Source organism: Myxocyprinus asiaticus, chromosome 24 (assembly GCF_019703515.2).
Source record: "Myxocyprinus asiaticus isolate MX2 ecotype Aquarium Trade chromosome 24, UBuf_Myxa_2, whole genome shotgun sequence".
Lineage (NCBI taxonomy): Eukaryota > Metazoa > Chordata > Actinopteri > Cypriniformes > Catostomidae > Myxocyprinus > Myxocyprinus asiaticus.
The window spans coordinates 1,375,001-1,397,318 of NC_059367.1; the positions used below are offsets into that span (position 1 = coordinate 1,375,001).

The 22,318-nt window shown below is 37.3% G+C and overlaps 2 protein-coding genes across 4 annotated transcripts in view; one reads left to right on the plus strand and one right to left on the minus strand.

Annotated features, from left to right (window-relative positions):
* Window positions 1-22,318, plus strand: part of LOC127414591 (fatty acid binding protein 1-B.1-like) — a 932,240-nt gene that overhangs the window by 202,800 nt on the left and 707,122 nt on the right. The gene's annotated exons all lie outside the window — the stretch shown is intronic.
* Window positions 1-22,318, minus strand: part of LOC127414551 (rasGAP-activating-like protein 1) — an 80,653-nt gene that overhangs the window by 36,376 nt on the left and 21,959 nt on the right. The window contains exons 6-9 of the mRNA XM_051652657.1: window positions 7,785-7,866; window positions 7,349-7,489; window positions 5,561-5,652; window positions 5,191-5,308 (exon numbers count right to left, since the gene is read on the minus strand). Of these exons, the coding sequence (XP_051508617.1) occupies window positions 5,191-5,308; window positions 5,561-5,652; window positions 7,349-7,489; window positions 7,785-7,866 (433 nt within the window). The remainder of the gene's footprint in view (window positions 1-5,190; window positions 5,309-5,560; window positions 5,653-7,348; window positions 7,490-7,784; window positions 7,867-22,318) is intronic.

The window sequence follows — 22,318 nt, forward strand, 5'->3', positions numbered from 1 at the left end:
TCTGGCAGCTGCATTTTGAACCAGTTGAAATTTATTTATTGATCTTGCTGGACATCCTCCCAGTAATGCATTACAATAATCTAGTCTTGAGATCATGAACGCATTAATTATTTTTTCGGCATCAGCATCAGAGAGCTTGTGTTGTAACTTAGCAATATTTCTGAGGTGGAAGAATGCTGTTCAATGGGAATTTGATTTTCAAAGGACAGATTGGTATCAAATATAACACCTAAGTTCTTTGCTGTAGAAGACGATGTAACAGTACATCCATCGAGAGTCAAATTATATTTTAGCGGCTTGTTTTTAGAGGTTTTTGGTCCAATAATTAGTACCTCTGAAATTGAATAGAAGGAAATTTCTGGCCATCCAATCTTTCATTTCATTGATACACTCTGCTAATTTGGAGAATTGTGAAATTTCATAGGGTTTCGAAGAAATATTAAGTAGGGTATCATCGGCATAACAGTGGAAACTTATTCCATGATTCCTGATAAAAAGCAGAGGCCCTAAAACTGATCCTTGTGGCACTCCATACTTAACTTTTATTTGATTTGACAATTCCTTATTTACATAGACAAAGTGGTAACGTTCTGCTAAACAGAACCTGCTAAACAGGACCTAAACCATGCTAATGCAAGTCCACAAATGCCATCATAATTCTCTAGTCTATTCAAGAGAATGTTGTGATCTATGGTGTCGAAGGCAGCACTAAGATCTAAAAGCACTAGAAGAGAAATGCAGCCATGATCAGATGATAGGAGCAAGTTATTTGTAACTCTGATAAGTGAATTCTCTGTACTGTGGTGGGGCCTAAATCCTGACTGAAATTGTTTATATATACTATTTCTCTGTAGAAATGAACATAGTTGTAAGGACACTACCTTTTCTAGTATTTTTGACATAAACGGGATATTTTAAATCGGTCTATAATTAGCCAATTCTCTAAGATCAAGCTGTGGCGTCTTAATAAGCGGTTTGATAACTGCCATTTTAAAGTTTTTTGGGACATTTCCTAAGGATAGTGGGGAGTTAATAATATTAAGAAGAGGTTCTGAGATTACAGGGAATACCTCTTAGTTGGTATTGGGTCTAACATACATGTTGTGGCTTTTGATGTTTCGATAAGTTTTGTTAGCTCTTCATGAACTATGACAGCGAAGGATTGAAGTTGCACGTGAGGAAAATTATAAGACACTGTTTTCTGAGGTGCTGTGACAGACGATTGCATAGTTCTAATTTTATTTCTGATTATTTTAATTTTATCAGTAAAGAAATTAATGAAGTCATTACTATTGTGCTGCAATGGAATATCTGGTCGATAAGTCGAGGTTTTATTCCTAACCAATTTAGCCACAGTACTGAATAAACACCTAGGATTGTTGTGGTTATTTTCTATGAGTTTGCTAAAATATGCTGACCTGGCAGCTTTTAGTGCCTGTCTGTATCTACAGACACTATCTTTCATGCACCATGAAATATCTCTAATTTTGTATTCTTCCACTGGGGCTCCATTTTCCGAGCTGCTCACTTGAGAGCATGAGTGTGTTCATTGTACCATGGTGCGGGGATTTTTTTCTTAAATTTTCTTTAATCGAAGGGGGGCGACACTATCAAGAGTGCTAGAGATGACTGTGTTTATACTTTATGTTATTACATCAAGTTCTTCTAGGCTTTGGGGTTTACTGAGTGTATGAGATAGATCTGGCAGATTATTAGTGAAGCTATCTTTAGTGGTTGAAAGAATAGTTCTACCTGAACGATAGCGTGGTGTAGATTGAATGACATTAGCTGATCACAGCAAACAAGAGACGAGGTAATGATCTGAGATGTCATTGCACTGCGGCAGAATTTCTATATTATCAACATCAACTCCATATGATAGAATTAAATCTAGCGTATGATTATGGTGATGAGTTGGTCCTGTCACATTTTGTCTGACACAAAGAGAGTTGAGAATATCGATAAATGCTAATCCCAATGTGTCATTTTCATTATCTATGTGAATGCTGAATTCACCAACAATTAAAGCTCTATCTACAGTAACTACTAAATTCGCAAATTCTGGGTGATCTATATACTGTAGCAAGGTAAAAGAGGACAGAGTTTTTTTTTTATTTATATCTGACGGTGTCACATTAAGCATTATTAGTTCAAAAGACTTAAACTTATATCCTGTCCCCTGAGTAACACCAAAAACTTCAATGTAAATTGCAGCAACACCTCCTCCTCGACCCTTCAGACGAGGCTCATGTTTATAACAATAACCTGGGGGAGTAGATTCATTTAAACACACACACAGGTGGCCAAAAGTTTGGAATAATGTACAGATTTTGCTCTTATGGAAGGAAATTGGTATTTTAATTCACCAAAGTGGCATTCAACTGATCACAATGTATAGTCAGGACATTAATAATGTGCTAAATTACTATTACAATTTGACAAAAATGTTCAGAACTTCTTAAACTCCTTCAAAGAGTTCTTATCCAAAAATCCTCCATGTGCAGCGATGACAGCTTTGTAGATCCTTGTTATTCTAGCTGTCAGTTTGTCCAGATACTCAGGTGACATTTCACCCCACACTTCCTGTAGCACTTGCCATAGATGTGACTGTCTTGTCGGGCACTTCTCACGCACCTTACAGTCTAGCTGATCCCACAAAAGCTCAATGGGGTTAAGATCCATAACACTCTTTTCCAATTATCTGTTGTCCAATGTCTGTGTTTCTTTGCCCACTCTAACCTTTTCTTTTTGTTTTTCTGTTTCAAAAGTGGCTTTTTCTTTGCAATTCTTCCCATAAGGCCTGCACCCCTGAGTCTTCTCTTTACTGTTGTACATGAAACTGGTGTTGAGCGGGTAGAATTCAATGAAGCTGTCAGCTGAGGACATGTGAGGCGTCTATTTCTCAAACTAGAGACTCTGATGTACTTATCCTCTTGTTTAGTTGTACATCTGGTCTTCCACATCTCTTTCTGTCCTTGTTAGAGCCAGTTGTCCTTTGTCTTTGAAGACTGTAGTGTACACCTTTGAATGAAATCTTCAGTTTTTTGGCAATTTCAAGCATTGAATAGCCTTCATTCCTCAAAACAATGACTGAATGATGAGTTTCTAGAGAAAGCTGTTTCTTTTTGGCCATTTTTGACCTAATATTGACCTTAAGACATGCCAGTCTATTGCATACTGTGGCAACTCAAAAACAAACACAAAGACAACGTTAAGCTTCATTTAATGAACCAAATATCTTTCAACTGTGTTTGATATAATGGCAAGTGATTTTCTAGTACCAAATGATCAATTTAGCATGATTACTCAAGGATAAGGTGTTGGAGTGATGGTTGCTTGTCTAGATTTGATCAAAAATGACTTTTTTCAAACAGTGATGGTGCTGTTTTTTACATCAGTAATGTCCTGACTATACTTTGTGATCAGTTGAATGCCACTTCAGCTGAATTAAAGTACCAATTTCCTTCCGAAACAGCAAACTCTGTACATTATTCCAAACGTTTGGCCGCCAGTGTATATTCATCCAGTTTAAGCCAGGTTTCAGTCAAAGAGAGCACATCCAAACAATGATCTGTAATAATTTCATTTACAATTATTGCTTTGGTTGAAAGAGATCTAATGTTTAGTAGCCCTACCTTTATCTGATGTTTATCTTCAATTAGTTTTTTCAAGTTTGACCTTAATCAAATGTTTTCAAGATGATTTAGTGGGGGGTATGTTTTTGTAGCTCAGGGAACAGACACAAACTCTATATGATATCTAGGTGACACAGTCTCTATGTGTTGTAGTTTATGTGACCTGTGTGACATCTCAAGGCAGCTAACAGACATTCAGATGAACCAGTTTGTCTGCTTCCTGACCTGGACCCCAGTTAGTCAAATACTATCACTATTAAGACCATGAGCTAAATTACTAGAGAGGAGAGCGGCATCTTCCCTGGAGGGATGGAGTCTATCTCTCTTTAGCAGGTCAGGTCTACCCCAAAAACTCTTCCAATTACCTATATATCCTATGCTATTCTCCGGACACCACTCAGACATCCAGCCATTCAGTGATACTAATCTACTATAAACTCGATGAGCAGGGAGGGGGCCAGAGCATATTACAGTGTCTGACATCGTTTTTGCAAGTTCACACACCTCTTTAAAATTATCTTTAGTGATCTCCGTCTGGCGAAGCCGGACATCTTTAATGCCGACATGAATAACAATATTAGAAAATCTACGTTTAGCATGAGCCAGCACTTGTAAATTTGATTCTATCCGCCAGAGCCCCCGAAATGCATTTAACAGTGGTGGCTGGAGTCTCTGTTTCCACATTCCTTACAATAGAATCACCAATAACAATGGCTTTTTCAACATGATTCTCAGTGAGTGCATCGCTGAGTGGGGAGAATCGATTGGAAACCCTAACAGGAGCGGGAGAGTAGTGTCGCTTTACTAAGCGAGTATGCTGCTGAGACATCACCCAAACGCCCTGCCGTGGGGGCACCACAGCCGAAACCAAAGTGTGTGAGTTGCTCGCTGTACTACCTGCATCCGAAACAGTATCTACCAACTTCTCTTTCTTACTGACCTCCACTAGCGTTCGGATGCATGTATCTAACTCATTAACCTTCTCTGTCAGCGTGACTAATTCCTTACATTTATCACATGTGTATCCCTCACTATTGATGGAATAAGCTATATTAAACATGGAGCATGCAGTGCAGGAAGCAATAACATGAGCGGATGCCACGACTTACCGCAATTGTTTGTTGTTGTTGGTTGTTCCTGAGCGGCGTGGTTTGAGATAGATGTGAATCCCTCACACAATTGTTTGCTGTTATGGTTGTTCTTGATAAGCGGTGCTTTGAGATCGATCCGTGTAGCACAGAGGAGAAAATGGGTGTGTGCTGTAAAATGCGCGGCAGTTTAATCGCGATAAAAATAGAAAGCGGATGCATTACAAGTTCTCGATGTTGCATTACAGGTTCATAAAAACAGTACACCTCACAGATACCAGTGAAACAGATATCACAGTCTGGAGGAAGGTCTGAAATTCTGTCAAGCACCAGTACAAAGATGTTTTTCTAAAGAGGTTCTCCTATGGCGTTAGGCTGTTATATTCTTTGTTTTTCAAGAAAAGAGTTTTTCTTGCAGCTAATAGCAGATGAGATCTTGCAAGTATGTGTGTGATCAGTGTTGTCACCTCTGAAGGCGTGATGACCGCCTCCACAAGCAGATCGATCAGAGGCTGATAGTAAACAGATGGAAGAATTCTCTCCTCTGCCAGACGCACCTTCAGACGTAAAGCACCCAGTTTACCCCTGAGAAACAGAGAGAAAGAGACGCATGATTTGAGGTATCATTCATTAGTTAAAACAAGTTATCTAAATGGGGACATACCATAGACTTCTATTGTTGTTATATAAAGCTAATTACAATTACAAAAGGCAAACAAATTTAATTAATGTATGGAATGTTTTTTCCAAATGAATACATCCCACAATCAGCCAGATTTAGCTCACTTTTGGGGACAAATTTGACCCTAAACTATAGCTTATTACACAAAAACAAACCCGGCGTCGTCTTCTGTGTTTCTCAGTGGCATCAGACGAAACCAGCCCTGCACTTCTGGAGTTCTGTGCAGACATGACAGCGGGAATTCCACCTAAATAAATGATTAAACACTCATATTCAGCATGTAGTAAGGCATGAATGTTTGACATAAAAGCTGCTGTGTGAGTTTCTGACAACTAGCGTCAACAAATGGAAAACAGTTTCCCCAAACACACCCCCTTTCTGCCATTGGTCAGACAGACAGATAGTCCCACCCCAAACTCACGCTATTGGTTGAGCCAATGTTGTTTTGTTGGGCACAGTGTTTACACTCTTCAGGAAGTCAATCTGTGAATGGCTCTGAATATTAAACTGGTATTCAAGAAATCTAAAAAATGACACTTCAGCTTTAATGTCCACAGAAAGACAAAATAAAATCCTCTAACCTACTGAGTCATTAGTAGGGTTCTTGTTCAGAACCAGTTCCATTTTTTACAAAATACTGGAATCGTATGCTCTGCATGACTTTCAGTTCCATTAATGGTTCCCCTGCGTGAATTTTCGAGAAGAATATATCTGCAGGCAGTGCTCCAAAAAAGGATCGGGAGCTCCAAACCGCCATGAAAGATATAGCGAACACCTCACCTAACTCTTTCCCTAAGCTTAACAGTAAGTGGAAGTGATGCCCCTTTTTGGAGTATCCCCAGCCTCTTTTGGAGATTCCACCCCCATTTGAAGATCATTTTCAAATAATTCTTCCTCAGAAGTACTAAAATAATTACTGGAATCGTTACTGGAACCGTTAAGGAACCACAGTCATTAAATTCCTTACGATTCCCATCACTTGTCATTAGAAATACAGTGAGATCATTCAGTGAATGGAGGCGTTTACGTTCATAAGGGAAGCTGAATTAACTGCACATCGCTGTAGAAACAGCACAAGATGTGTTTGCTTCTGTAAATATCTTAGGATGCAAATGCATTTCACAAACCGCTAGGCAGCATCTGGAGAAATTCATCTGTCAAACACTCGCCACCAGTGAGCAAAACTCTCAATACTAGTAATTAAGTCATCACTTTCCTAGTAATACGTTAATCCACACTTTTGCAAGTCCTCACATTTTTGCCCATGATATACTGATTCAGACAGCCTCTGACATTACATGACAAATTGAGCTTTATTACGGAAATGTTGGCTTATGAAAATAAATTCATTCTTGAGAGTCACTCTGATCTGAAATGAGTTCATCAGGCCACTCAAAAGTGTGTTTTGCACAAATGAAAAGTAACAGATGTATTGAAACATTCTCATTCTATACTGCTGAAAGCAACTTTTCATACAAGAGACATTAAGTGCTTTTCCACCATGAGGCCAAACGGTTCTTGTTGCGGAACCGTGCCGTTCTGTAGCTATCCGGGCTTGTTGGCACAGTTACGGTTCTATTTTTACACTATGGTGCTGCAAACTCAGGATAAGAATGGACTTACCGAGCAGGTGACCAATCGTGAGTCATCCCGTCACTACAGACGTTACGCCAGCACGGTTCTCCGTTCCAAACCCATATGACTTTCTTTCTTTCGTGGAACACAAAAGGAGCTGTTCGAGATGTGAGACATCAGAACATTTTGCCTAACATCTCCTTCTGTGTTCCAAGGAAGAAAGAAAGTCATAAGTTTGGAACAACATGAGGGAATACATTTTTGTGTGAACTTTTTTATTAATCATTACAAAGTGACATTGCCATTTCAAAGATGGAGTGAGCGACAGGCAAAATATATGTTTTAAAATCGAGTGACTGTCAACTCACCTTCCCCAGAAAGTCGTTCTTGCCCACCATGTCCCAGTCCCAGACCTCCACCATGATGGTTCCTCCTTCGTCATTCTCACCATCATCCAAGCACAACTCCAGAGTCTCATCCCAGTGCGGAAAACGTGTCTTCTTTATGATCTGACACAAACACACACTGATAAAACTCAACAGCCTGATATTATGACATTAACGCAGTTGCGAAATCTCAGGGCCAGCAAAGACTTCTGTTTTTTTATATGTCATTGCTGAGGCTTAAGTCATGCATTAGGTGACGTATGCAATTTGAGAGTGAACAGCTGGAGATGTGGATGTTCTGGCAAATTTATTAAACAGGAAAGCTTACCTCAAACTTTAACACTATTCTACTGCTGCACACACAAATCTAGATTTATTTATTACACATTGTCTTCTGGATGAAGACACATTCTCTCACCGATGTCTCAGCGCTGATGTTGTTGTAGATGATTCTGGTGAATGGATCAGAGGTACCAGAAATATCACGTGGAGCCAAATCTCTGTAATTGATAAAAACACCCGACACTTTCAACTAAACAATCGTTCACAATTCAGACACTCACAAAAATTGCAGCATTAATGTGATGATGTGAAGTCACTTGATTGGTCACATTTTATTTCAGCTGTCTGTAATATAATACTGCTGATTACAGAGCTGTTGAAGTGATGTGTCATTCAGCTCTGATGAGAGCACTTACACACACACACACACACACACACATGTTGGTACAGCTATCATTGTGAGGACTCTCCATAGACATAATGATTTTTATACTGTACAAACTATAGATTCTATCCCCTAACCCTAACCCTACCTCTAAACCTAACCCTCAAAAAAACTTTCTGCATTTTTACATTTTCAATAAAACATTGTTTAATATGTTTTTTAAGCCATTTGAATTATGGGGACACTAGAAATGTCCTCATAAACCACATTTATAGCATAATACCCTTGTAATTACCTATTTGTAACCTAAAAGAATGTCCTTGTAAACCACCCAATCATTTAATTGGCATCATATAAACTTAAAGATCTCTTTTGGCATCATATGGACTTAAATATTTCCAATGGCCTCATAGGAACTTAAAGATCTCTTATGGCATCATAGAAACTTAAAAATATCCTATGGGATGATAGAAACTTAAAGATCCCCTATGGCATCGAAGGAACTTAAAGATCTCTTATGGCATTATAGAAACTTAAAGATCTCCTATGGCATTATAGAAACTTAAAGATCTCCTATGGCATCATAGAAACTTAAAGATCTTTTATGGCATTGTAGTAACTTAAATATATCCAATGGCATCATAGGAACTTAAAGATCTTTTATGGCATTATAGAAACTTAAAGATCTCCTATGGCATTATAGAAACTTAAAGATCTCCTATGAAATCGAAGGAACTTAAAGATCTCCTATGGCATCGAAGGAACTTAAAGATCTCCTATGGCATCATAGAAACTTAAAGATCTTTTATGGCATTGTAGTAACTTAAATATATCCAATGGCATCATAGGAACTTAAAGATCTCTTATGACATCATAGGAACTTAAAGATCTCTTATGGCATCATAGAAACTTAAAGATCTCTTATGGCATCATAGAAACTTAAAGATCTTTTATGGCATCATAGAAACTTAAAGATCTCCTATGGCATTATAGAAACTTAAAGATCTCCTATGAAATCAAAGGAACTTAAAGATCTCCTATGGCATCGAAGGAACTTAAAGATCTCCTATGGCATCATAGAAACTTAAAGATCTTTTATGGCATTTTAGTAACTTAAATATATCCAATGGCATCATAGGAACTTAAAGATCTCTTATGACATCATAGGAACTTAAAGATCTCTTATGGCATCATAGAAACTTAAAGATCTCTTATGGCATCATAGGAACTTAAAGATCTCCTATGGCATCGAAGGAACTTAAAGATCTCTTATGGCATCATAGGAACTTAAAGATCTCTTATGGCATCATAGAAACTTAAAGATCTCTTATGGCATCGAAGGAACTTAAAGATCTCCTATGGCATCATAGAAACTTAAAGATCTTTTATGGCATTGTAGTAACTTAAATATATCCAATGGCATCATAGGAACTTAAAGATCTCTTATGACATCATAGGAACTTAAAGATCTCCTATGGCATCGAAGGAACTTAAAGATCTCCTATGGCATCATAAAACTCAAAGATCTTTTATGGCATTGTAGTAACTTAAATATATCCAATGGCATCATAGGAACTTAAAGATCTCTTATGGCATCATAGGAACTTAAAGATCTCTTATGGCATCATAGAAACTTAAAGATCTCCTATGGCATCGAAGGAACTTAAAGATCTCTTATGGCATCATAGGAACTTAAAGATCTCCTATGGCATCATAGGAACTTAAAGATATTTTATGGTATTGTAGTAACTTAAATATATCCAATGGCATCATAGGAACTTAAAGATCTCCTATGGCATCATAGGAACTTAAAGATCTCTTATGGCATTATATAAACTTAAAGATCTCCTATGGCATTGAAGGAACTTAAAGATCTCCTATGGCATCATAGAAACTTAAAGATCTTTTATGGCATTGTAGTAACTTAAATATATCCAATGGCATCATAGGAACTTAAAGATCTCTTATGGCATCATAGGAACTTAAAGATCTCTTATGGCATCATAGAAACTTAAAGATCTCCTATGGCATCGAAGGAACTTAAAGATCTCTTATGGCATCATAGGAACTTAAAGATCTCTTATGACATCATAGGAACTTAAAGATCTCCTATGGCATCGAAGGAACTTAAAGATCTCCTATGGCATCATAGAAACTTAAAGATCTTTTATGGCATTGTAGTAACTTAAATATATCCAATGGCATCATAGGAACTTAAAGATCTCTTATGGCATCATAGGAACTTAAAGATCTCTTATGGCATCATAGAAACTTAAAGATCTCCTATGGCATTGAAGGAACTTAAAGATCTTTTATGGTATTGTAGTAACTTAAATATATCCAATGGCATCATAGGAACTTAAAGATCTCCTATGGCATCATAGGAACTTAAAGATCTTTTATTGCATTGTAGTAACTTAAATATATCCAATGGCATCATAGGAACTTAAAGATCTCTTATGGCATCATAGGAACTTAAAGATCTCTTATGGCATCATAGGAACTTAAAGATCTCCTATGGCATCATAGGAACTTAAAGATCTTTTATGGTATTGTAGTAACTTAAATATATCCAATGGCATCATAGGAACTTAAAGATCTCCTATGGCATCATAGGAACTTAAAGATCTTTTATTGCATTGTAGTAACTTAAATATATCCAATGGCATCATAGGAACTTAAAGATCTCCTATAGCATCATAGGAACTTAAAGATCTTTTATTGCATTGTAGTAACTTAAATATATCCAATGGCATCATAGGAACTTAAAGATCTCCTATGGCATCATAGGAACTTAAAGATCTTTTATTGCATTGTAGTAACTTAAATATATCCAATGGCATCATAGGAACTTAAAGATCTCCTATGGCATCATAGGAACTTAAAGATCTTTTATTGCATTGTAGTAACTTAAATATATCCAATGGCATCATAGGAACTTAAAGATCTCCTATGGCATCATAGGAACTTAAAGATCTCTTATGGCATTATATAAACTTAAAGATCTCCTATGGCATTGAAGGAACTTAAAGATCTCTTATGGCATTATAGAAACTTATATACTCTTATATAGAAACTCTTATGGCATTATAGAAACTTATCTTGAGTCCATTGGACTCAAGATGGCGCCGAGTATGGCTGCTGCGTTGCGAGCTCCGACACAACTTAGCAATGGTTTGTTTGTTTTGTTTACAATTCTTATGTTTCTTGTCTTGGATGTTGCCTGCCTTATTGTCTACGACAGACAAACACTTTTGGACATTGGCTCAGCGATCTCACACCGTAAACCGGACTTCACATTCCTCAATGCCGACCCGCTGTTTACAAACACGCAAGCGGAGCCCTTTGTCTGGGCAGCACGGCCGCGGAAACGCAGGAGGAAAAGGGGAAACAGAGCCGGCGTTCTCATCAGAGTAAGACGCCGCGCAAATCGACCCCCGCTACCCACTATTCTACTGGCAAATGTTCAGTCTCTGGATAACAAGCTCTGCGAGCTGAAAGCGCGGATCTCTTTCCAACGAGAGACGAGGGACTGCTGCGTTATCTGCCTTACGGAAACTTGGATGTCTGCGGAGATTCCAGACTCAGCCATTGAACCCGCGGGGTTTTCCATGCTCCGAGCGGACAGAGCGAAAGACCTCTCAGGTAAAACTAGAGGAGGTGGTGTATGTTTTATGATCAACAAATCCTGGTGCGATCAGAGGAACATACATTCTATCAAGTCTTTCTGTTCTCCTGATCTGGAATTTCTTATGCTTCTGTGTCGACCATTCTGGCTACCGAGGGAATTCACAGCGGTCATTATCACTGCTGTGTACATCCCCCCACAAGCCGACACAGACCAGGCACTCAAGGAACTGTATGGGAGTATAAGTGAGCAGGAAACCGCGCACCCTGAGGCCGCGTTCATTGTGACCGGGGACTTTAATAAAGCCAGTTTAAAATCAGTCGCACCAAAATATCACCAGCACATTAGTTTCAACACACGAGGGGACCGGGTTTTGGACCATTGCTACTCTCCGTTCCGGGATGGCTACAAATCCCTCCCCCGCCCACCATTTGGAAAATCGGACCACTCTTCCATTCTGCTTCTGCCCGCTTACAGGCAGAAACTGAAACAGGAAGCACCCACCCTCAGAACGATCCAGTGCTGGTCGGACCAATCAGACTCTACGCTACAAGACTGTTTTGATCGCACGGACTGGGAGATGTTCCGGTCCGCCTCTGATGACGACATCGAGCTTTACGCTGATAGCGTAATGTGCTTCATCAGAACGTGTGTAGAGGAAGTGATTCCGACCAGAACTGTGCGAATCTATCCGAATCAGAAGCCGTGGATCAACAGCGATGTTCGCGCAGCACTTAATGTGCGGACCTCCGCTTTTAATTCCGGGAACGCGGAGGAGCATAAACAAGCCAGTTATGCCCTCCGAAAAACTATCAAAACAGCAAAACGCCAGTACAGGAGTAAGATTGAGGGACAGTTTAACACCACCAACTCTAGAAGCATGTGGCAGGGAATTAACATCATCACGGACTTTAAAGGGAATAAAAACTCCGCCATGAACACCGCTGCCTCTCTCCCAGATGAGCTAAATACTTTTTATGCTCGTTTCGAGGGAAATAACACCGCCCTCGCGGAGAGAGCTCTCACGGCCGAAGCTACAGAGGTTAGTTCACTCTCCGTCTCTGTAGCGGATGTAACCCGATCATTCCGACGGGTGAATATCCGCAAAGCCGCGGGTCCAGACGGCATTCCGGGCCGCGTCATCAGAGCGTGCGCGAACCAGCTGGCTGGTGTTTTTACGGACATTTTCAACCTCTCCCTCTCTTTGTCTGTAGTCCCCACATGCTTTAAAACATCCACCATTGTGCCTGTTCCAAAACAATCGAAAATAACTTGTTTAAATGACTGGCGTCCTGTTGCTCTGACCCCCATCATCAGCAAATGTTTTGAGAGACTAATCAGAGATTACATCTGCTCTGTATTACCACTCAATCTTGACCCGCTGCAGTTTGCTTACCGTAACAACCGCTCCACTGATGATGCCATTGCATCTACAATACACACTGCTCTCTCCCACCTGGAAAAAAAGAACACTTATGTGAGAATGCTGTTTGTAGACTACAGCTCAGCATTCAACACCATAGTGCCCTCCAAGCTAGATGAGAAACTCCGGGCTCTGGGCTTAAACAGCTCGCTGTGCAGCTGGATCCTGGACTTCCTGTCAAGCAGACGCCAGGTGGTTAGAATAGGCAGCAACATCTCCTCATCACTGACCCTCAACACTGGAGCCCCGCAGGGCTGTGTTCTCAGCCCACTACTGTATTCCCTGTACACACATGACTGTGTGGCAACACATAACTCCAATGCCATCATTAAGTTTGCTGATGACACGACGGTGGTAGGTCTGATCACTGACAATGATGAAACAGCCTACAGAGAGGAGGTGCACACTCTGACACACTGGTGTCAGGAGCACAACCTCTCCCTCAACGTCAGTAAGACAAAGGAGCTTGTGGTGGACTTCAGAAGAAAAGACAGAGAACACAGTCCCATCACCATCAATGGGGCACCAGTGGAGAGAGTCAGCAGCTTCAAGTTCCTGGGTGTCCACATCACTGAGGAACTCACATGGTCCGTCCACACTGAAGTCGTTGTGAAGAAGGCTCATCAGCGCCTTTTCTTCCTGAGACGGCTGAGGAAGTTTGGAATGAACCGCCACATCCTCACACGGTTCTACACCTGCACTGTGGAGAGCATCCTGACTGGCTGCATCTCCGCCTGGTACGGCAATAGCACTGCCCACAACCGCAAAGCACTGCAAAGGGTGGTGCGAACTGCCAAACACATCATCGGAGGTGAGCTTCCCTCCCTCCAGGAAATATATACAAGGCGGTGTGTGAAAAAAGCTCGGAGGATCATCAGAGACTCCAGCCACCCGAGCCATGGGCTGTTCTCACTGCTACCATCAGGTAGGCGGTATCGCAGCATCAGGACACGCACCAGCCGACTCCATGATAGCTTCTTCCCCCAAGCAATCAGACTTCTGAACTCTTGATCTCCCACGATCAAAATACATCATCCCTGCACTTTATTACTCTTTTATCTCACACCGGACTGTCATAAATTATATTACTGTCATTATATTATGTCTCTCTTAACAACTGACTATCAACCGACAGCCTGAATGTCAATACAGTACAATACTGTACATTCTATATATATACTTTTTTCATATATATTTTAATTTTTATTGAATAATGTGTATCTATATAGTATCTATATAGTAAAAAACAAAACAAAAAAAAACAAAAAACAAAAACAGCATATTGTATACTGTGCAATGTATGTTATTATTGTATATTGTTGAGTGTAATTGTGTATAACAGATGTTTAAATTGTGTTGTGTTAATTTGATGTTTTAAGTTGTGTAATTATGTATAACAGATGTTTAAATTGTGCTGTGTTAATTTGATGTTTTAAGTCGAGTTTAATTATGTATAACAGATGTTTAAATTGTGTTGTGTTAATTTGATGTTTATTGTAGATTGGCGTATGTCTCATCACTGTCACGACTGCTATGTTGATCGGAACTGCACCCAAGAATTTCACACACCATTGCACTTGTGTATATGGCTGTGTGACAATAAAGTGATTTGATTTGATTTGACTTAAAGATCTCCTATGGCATTATAGAAACTTAAAGATCTCCTATGGCATCATAGAAACTTAAAGATCTTTTATGGCATTGTAGTAACTTAAATATATCCAATGGCATCATAGGAACTTAAAGATCTTTTATGGCATTATAGAAACTTAAAGATCTCGTATGGCATTATAGAAACTTAAAGATCTCCTATGAAATCGAAGGAACTTAAAGATCTCCTATGGCATCGAAGGAACTTAAAGATCTCCTATGGCATCATAGAAACTTAAAGATCTTTTATGGCATTGTAGTAACTTAAATATATCCAATGGCATCATAGGAACTTAAAGATCTCTTATGACATCATAGGAACTTAAAGATCTCTTATGGCATCATAGAAACTTAAAGATCTCTTATGGCATCATAGAAACTTAAAGATCTTTTATGGCATCATAGAAACTTAAAGATCTCCTATGGCATTATAGAAACTTAAAGATCTCCTATGAAATCAAAGGAACTTAAAGATCTCCTATGGCATCGAAGGAACTTAAAGATCTCCTATGGCATCATAGAAACTTAAAGATCTTTTATGGCATTTTAGTAACTTAAATATATCCAATGGCATCATAGGAACTTAAAGATCTCTTATGACATCATAGGAACTTAAAGATCTCTTATGGCATCATAGAAACCTAAAGATCTCTTATGGCATCATAGGAACTTAAAGATCTCCTATGGCATCGAAGGAACTTAAAGATCTCTTATGGCATCATAGGAACTTAAAGATCTCTTATGGCATCATAGAAACTTAAAGATCTCTTATGGCATCGAAGGAACTTAAAGATCTCCTATGGCATCATAGAAACTTAAAGATCTTTTATGGCATTGTAGTAACTTAAATATATCCAATGGCATCATAGGAACTTAAAGATCTCTTATGACATCATAGGAACTTAAAGATCTCCTATGGCATCGAAGGAACTTAAAGATCTCCTATGGCATCATAGAAACTTAAAGATCTTTTATGGCATTGTAGTAACTTAAATATATCCAATGGCATCATAGGAACTTAAAGATCTCTTATGGCATCATAGGAACTTAAAGATCTCTTATGGCATCATAGAAACTTAAAGATCTCCTATGGCATCGAAGGAACTTAAAGATCTCTTATGGCATCATAGGAACTTAAAGATCTCCTATGGCATCATAGGAACTTAAAGATATTTTATGGTATTGTAGTAACTTAAATATATCCAATGGCATCATAGGAACTTAAAGATCTCCTATGGCATCATAGGAACTTAAAGATCTCTTATGGCATTATATAAACTTAAAGATCTCCTATGGCATTGAAGGAACTTAAAGATCTCCTATGGCATCATAGAAACTTAAAGATCTTTTATGGCATTGTAGTAACTTAAATATATCCAATGGCATCATAGGAACTTAAAGATCTCTTATGGCATCATAGGAACTTAAAGATCTCTTATGGCATCATAGAAACTTAAAGATCTTTTATGGCATTGTAGTAACTTAAATATATCCAATGGCATCATAGGAACTTAAAGATCTCTTATGGCATCATAGGAACTTAAAGATCTCTTATGGCATCATAGGAACTTAAAGATCTCTTATGGCATCATAGAAACTTAAAGACCTCCTATGGCATCGAAGGAACTTAAAGATCTTTTATGGCATTGTAGTAACTTAAATATATCCAATGGCATCATAGGAACTTAAAGATCTCCTATGGCATCATAGGAACTTAAAGATCTCCTATGGCATCGAAGGAACTTAAAGATCTCCTATGGCATCATAGAAACTTATAGATCTTTTATGGCATTGTAGTAACTTAAATATATCCAATGGCATCATAGGAACTTAAAGATCTCCTATGGCATCATAGGAACTTAAAGATCTCTTATGGCATCATAGAAACTTAAAGATCTCCTATGGCATCGAAGGAACTTAAAGATCTCTTATGACATCATAGGAACTTAAAGATCTCTTATGGCATCATAGAAACTTAAAGATCTCTTATGGCATCATAGAAACTTAAAGATCTTTTATGGCATCATAGAAACTTAAAGATCTCCTATGGCATTATAGAAACTTAAAGATCTCCTATGAAATCAAAGGAACTTAAAGATCTCCTATGGCATCGAAGGAACTTAAAGATCTCCTATGGCATCATAGAAACTTAAAGATCTTTTATGGCATTTTAGTAACTTAAATATATCCAATGGCATCATAGGAACTTAAAGATCTCTTATGACATCATAGGAACTTAAAGATCTCTTATGGCATCATAGAAACCTAAAGATCTCTTATGGCATCATAGGAACTTAAAGATCTCCTATGGCATCGAAGGAACTTAAAGATCTCTTATGGCATCATAGGAACTTAAAGATCTCTTATGGCATCATAGAAACTTAAAGATCTCTTATGGCATCGAAGGAACTTAAAGATCTCCTATGGCATCATAGAAACTTAAAGATCTTTTATGGCATTGTAGTAACTTAAATATATCCAATGGCATCATAGGAACTTAAAGATCTCTTATGACATCATAGGAACTTAAAGATCTCCTATGGCATCGAAGGAACTTAAAGATCTCCTATGGCATCATAGAAACTTAAAGATCTTTTATGGCATTGTAGTAACTTAAATATATCCAATGGCATCATAGGAACTTAAAGATCTCTTATGGCATCATAGGAACTTAAAGATCTCTTATGGCATCATAGAAACTTAAAGATCTCCTATGGCATCGAAGGAACTTAAAGATCTCTTATGGCATCATAGGAACTTAAAGATCTCCTATGGCATCATAGGAACTTAAAGATATTTTATGGTATTGTAGTAACTTAAATATATCCAATGGCATCATAGGAACTTAAAGATCTCCTATGGCATCATAGGAACTTAAAGATCTCTTATGGCATTATATAAACTTAAAGATCTCCTATGGCATTGAAGGAACTTAAAGATCTCCTATGGCATCATAGAAACTTAAAGATCTTTTATGGCATTGTAGTAACTTAAATATATCCAATGGCATCATAGGAACTTAAAGATCTCTTATGGCATCATAGGAACTTAAAGATCTCTTATGGCATCATAGAAACTTAAAGATCTTTTATGGCATTGTAGTAACTTAAATATATCCAATGGCATCATAGGAACTTAAAGATCTCTTATGGCATCATAGGAACTTAAAGATCTCTTATGGCATCATAGGAACTTAAAGATCTCTTATGGCATCATAGAAACTTAAAGACCTCCTATGGCATCGAAGGAACTTAAAGATCTTTTATGGCATTGTAGTAACTTAAATATATCCAATGGCATCATAGGAACTTAAAGATCTCCTATGGCATCGAAGGAACTTAAAGATCTCCTATGGCATCATAGAAACTTATAGATCTTTTATGGCATTGTAGTAACTTAAATATATCCAATGGCATCATAGGAACTTAAAGATCTCCTATGGCATCATAGGAACTTAAAGATCTCTTATGGCATCATAGAAACTTAAAGATCTCCTATGGCATCGAAGGAACTTAAAGATCTCTTATGGCATCATAGGAACTTAAAGATCTCTTATGACATCATAGGAACTTAAAGATCTCCTATGGCATCGAAGGAACTTAAAGATCTCCTATGGCATCATAGAAACTTAAAGATCTTTTATGGCATTGTAGTAACTTAAATATATCCAATGGCATCATAGGAACTTAAAGATCTCTTATGGCATCATAGGAACTTAAAGATCTCTTATGGCATCATAGAAACTTAAAGATCTCCTATGGCATTGAAGGAACTTAAAGATCTCTTATGGCATCATAGGAACTTAAAGATCTCCTATGGCATCATAGGAACTTAAAGATCTTTTATGGTATTGTAGTAACTTAAATATATCCAATGGCATCATAGGAACTTAAAGATCTCCTATGGCATCATAGGAACTTAAAGATCTTTTATTGCATTGTAGTAACTTAAATATATCCAATGGCATCATAGGAACTTAAAGATCTCCTATGGCATCATAGGAACTTAAAGATCTTTTATTGCATTGTAGTAACTTAAATATATCCAATGGCATCATAGGAACTTAAAGATCTCCTATGGCATCATAGGAACTTAAAGATCTTTTATTGCATTGTAGTAACTTAAATATATCCAATGGCATCATAGGAACTTAAAGATCTCCTATGGCATCATAGGAACTTAAAGATCTTTTATTGCATTGTAGTAACTTAAATATATCCAATGGCATCATAGGAACTTAAAGATCTCCTATGGCATCATAGGAACTTAAAGATCTCTTATGGCATTATATAAACTTAAAGATCTCCTATGGCATTGAAGGAACTTAAAGATCTCCTATGGCATCATAGAAACTTAAAGATCTTTTATGGCATTGTAGTAACTTAAATATATCCAATGGCATCATAGGAACTTAAAGATCTCTTATGGCATCATAGGAACTTAAAGATCTTTTATGGCATTGTAGTAACTTAAATATATCCAATGGCATCATAGGAACTTAAAGATCTCTTATGGCATCATAGGAACTTAAAGATCTCTTATGGCATCATAGGAACTTAAAGATCTCTTATGGCATCATAGAAACTTAAAGACCTCCTATGGCATCGAAGGAACTTAAAGATCTTTTATGGCATTGTAGTAACTTAAATATATCCAATGGCATCATAGGAACTTAAAGATCTCCTATGGCATCATAGGAACTTAAAGATCTCCTATGGCATCGAAGGAACTTAAAGATCTCCTATGGCATCATAGAAACTTAAAGATCTTTTATGGCATTGTAGTAACTTAAATATATCCAATGGCATCATAGGAACTTAAAGATCTCTTATGGCATCATAGAAACTTAAAGATCTCCTATGGCATCGAAGGAACTTAAAGATCTCCTATGGCATCATAGAAACTTAAAGATCTTTTATGGCATTGTAGTAACTTAAATATATCCAATGGCATCATAGGAACTTAAAGATCTCTTATGGCATCATAGGAACTTAAAGGTCTCTTATGGCATCATAGAAACTTAAAGATCTCCTATGGCATCGATGGAACTTAAAGATCTCTTATGGCATCATAGGAACTTAAAGATCTCCTATGGCATCATAGGAACTTAAAGATCTTTTATGGTATTGTAGTAACTTAAATATATCCAATGGCATCATAGGAACTTAAAGATCTCCTATGGCATCATAGGAACTTAAAGATCTTTTATTGCATTGTAGTAACTTAAATATATCCAATGGCATCATAGGAACTTAAAGATCTCCTATGGCATCATAGGAACTTAAAGATCTCTTATGGCATTATATAAACTTAAAGATCTCCTATGGCATTGAAGGAACTTAAAGATCTCCTATGGCATCATAGAAACTTAAAGATCTTTTATGGCATTGTAGTAACTTAAATATATCCAATGGCATCATAGGAACTTAAAGATCTCTTATGGCATCATAGGAACTTAAAGATCTCTTATGGCATCATAGAAACTTAAAGATCTTTTATGGCATTGTAGTAACTTAAATATATCCAATGGCATCATAGGAACTTAAAGATCTCTTATGGCATCATAGGAACTTAAAGATCTCCTATGGCATCGAAGGAACTTAAAGATCTCCTATGGCATCATAGAAACTTAAAGATCTTTTATGGCATTGTAGTAACTTAAATATATCCAATGGCATCATAGGAACTTAAAGATCTCCTATGGCATCATAGGAACTTAAAGATCTCCTATGGCATCGAAGGAACTTAAAGATCTCCTATGGCATCATAGAAACTTAAAGATCTTTTATGGCATTGTAGTAACTTAAATATATCCAATGGCATCATAGGAACTTAAAGATCTCTTATGGCATCATAGAAACTTAAAGATCTCCTATGGCATCGAAGGAACTTAAAGATCTCCTATGGCATCATAGAAACTTAAAGATCTTTTATGGCATTGTAGTAACTTAAATATATCCAATGGCATCATAGGAACTTAAAGATCTCCTATGGCATCATAGAAACTTATAGATCTTTTATGGCATTGTAGTAACTTAAATATATCCAATGGCATCATAGGAACTTAAAGATCTCCTATGGCATCATAGGAACTTAAAGATCTCTTATGGCATCATAGAAACTTAAAGATCTCCTATGGCATCGAAGGAACTTAAAGATCTCTTATGGCATCATAGGAACTTAAAGATCTCTTATGACATCATAGGAACTTAAAGATCTCCTATGGCATCGAAGGAACTTAAAGATCTCCTATGGCATCATAGAAACTTAAAGATCTTTTATGGCATTGTAGTAACTTAAATATATCCAATGGCATCATAGGAACTTAAAGATCTCTTATGGCATCATAGGAACTTAAAGATCTCTTATGGCATCATAGAAACTTAAAGATCTCCTATGGCATTGAAGGAACTTAAAGATCTCTTATGGCATCATAGGAACTTAAAGATCTCCTATGGCATCATAGGAACTTAAAGATCTTTTATGGTATTGTAGTAACTTAAATATATCCAATGGCATCATAGGAACTTAAAGATCTCCTATGGCATCATAGGAACTTAAAGATCTTTTATTGCATTGTAGTAACTTAAATATATCCAATGGCATCATAGGAACTTAAAGATCTCCTATGGCATCATAGGAACTTAAAGATCTTTTATTGCATTGTAGTAACTTAAATATATCCAATGGCATCATAGGAACTTAAAGATCTCCTATGGCATCATAGGAACTTAAAGATCTTTTATTGCATTGTAGTAACTTAAATATATCCAATGGCATCATAGGAACTTAAAGATCTCCTATGGCATCATAGGAACTTAAAGATCTTTTATTGCATTGTAGTAACTTAAATATATCCAATGGCATCATAGGAACTTAAAGATCTCCTATGGCATCATAGGAACTTAAAGATCTCTTATGGCATTATATAAACTTAAAGATCTCCTATGGCATTGAAGGAACTTAAAGATCTCCTATGGCATCATAGAAACTTAAAGATCTTTTATGGCATTGTAGTAACTTAAATATATCCAATGGCATCATAGGAACTTAAAGATCTCTTATGGCATCATAGGAACTTAAAGATCTTTTATGGCATTGTAGTAACTTAAATATATCCAATGGCATCATAGGAACTTAAAGATCTCTTATGGCATCATAGGAACTTAAAGATCTCTTATGGCATCATAGGAACTTAAAGATCTCTTATGGCATCATAGAAACTTAAAGACCTCCTATGGCATCGAAGGAACTTAAAGATCTTTTATGGCATTGTAGTAACTTAAATATATCCAATGGCATCATAGGAACTTAAAGATCTCCTATGGCATCATAGGAACTTAAAGATCTCCTATGGCATCGAAGGAACTTAAAGATCTCCTATGGCATCATAGAAACTTAAAGATCTTTTATGGCATTGTAGTAACTTAAATATATCCAATGGCATCATAGGAACTTAAAGATCTCTTATGGCATCATAGAAACTTAAAGATCTCCTATGGCATCGAAGGAACTTAAAGATCTCCTATGGCATCATAGAAACTTAAAGATCTTTTATGGCATTGTAGTAACTTAAATATATCC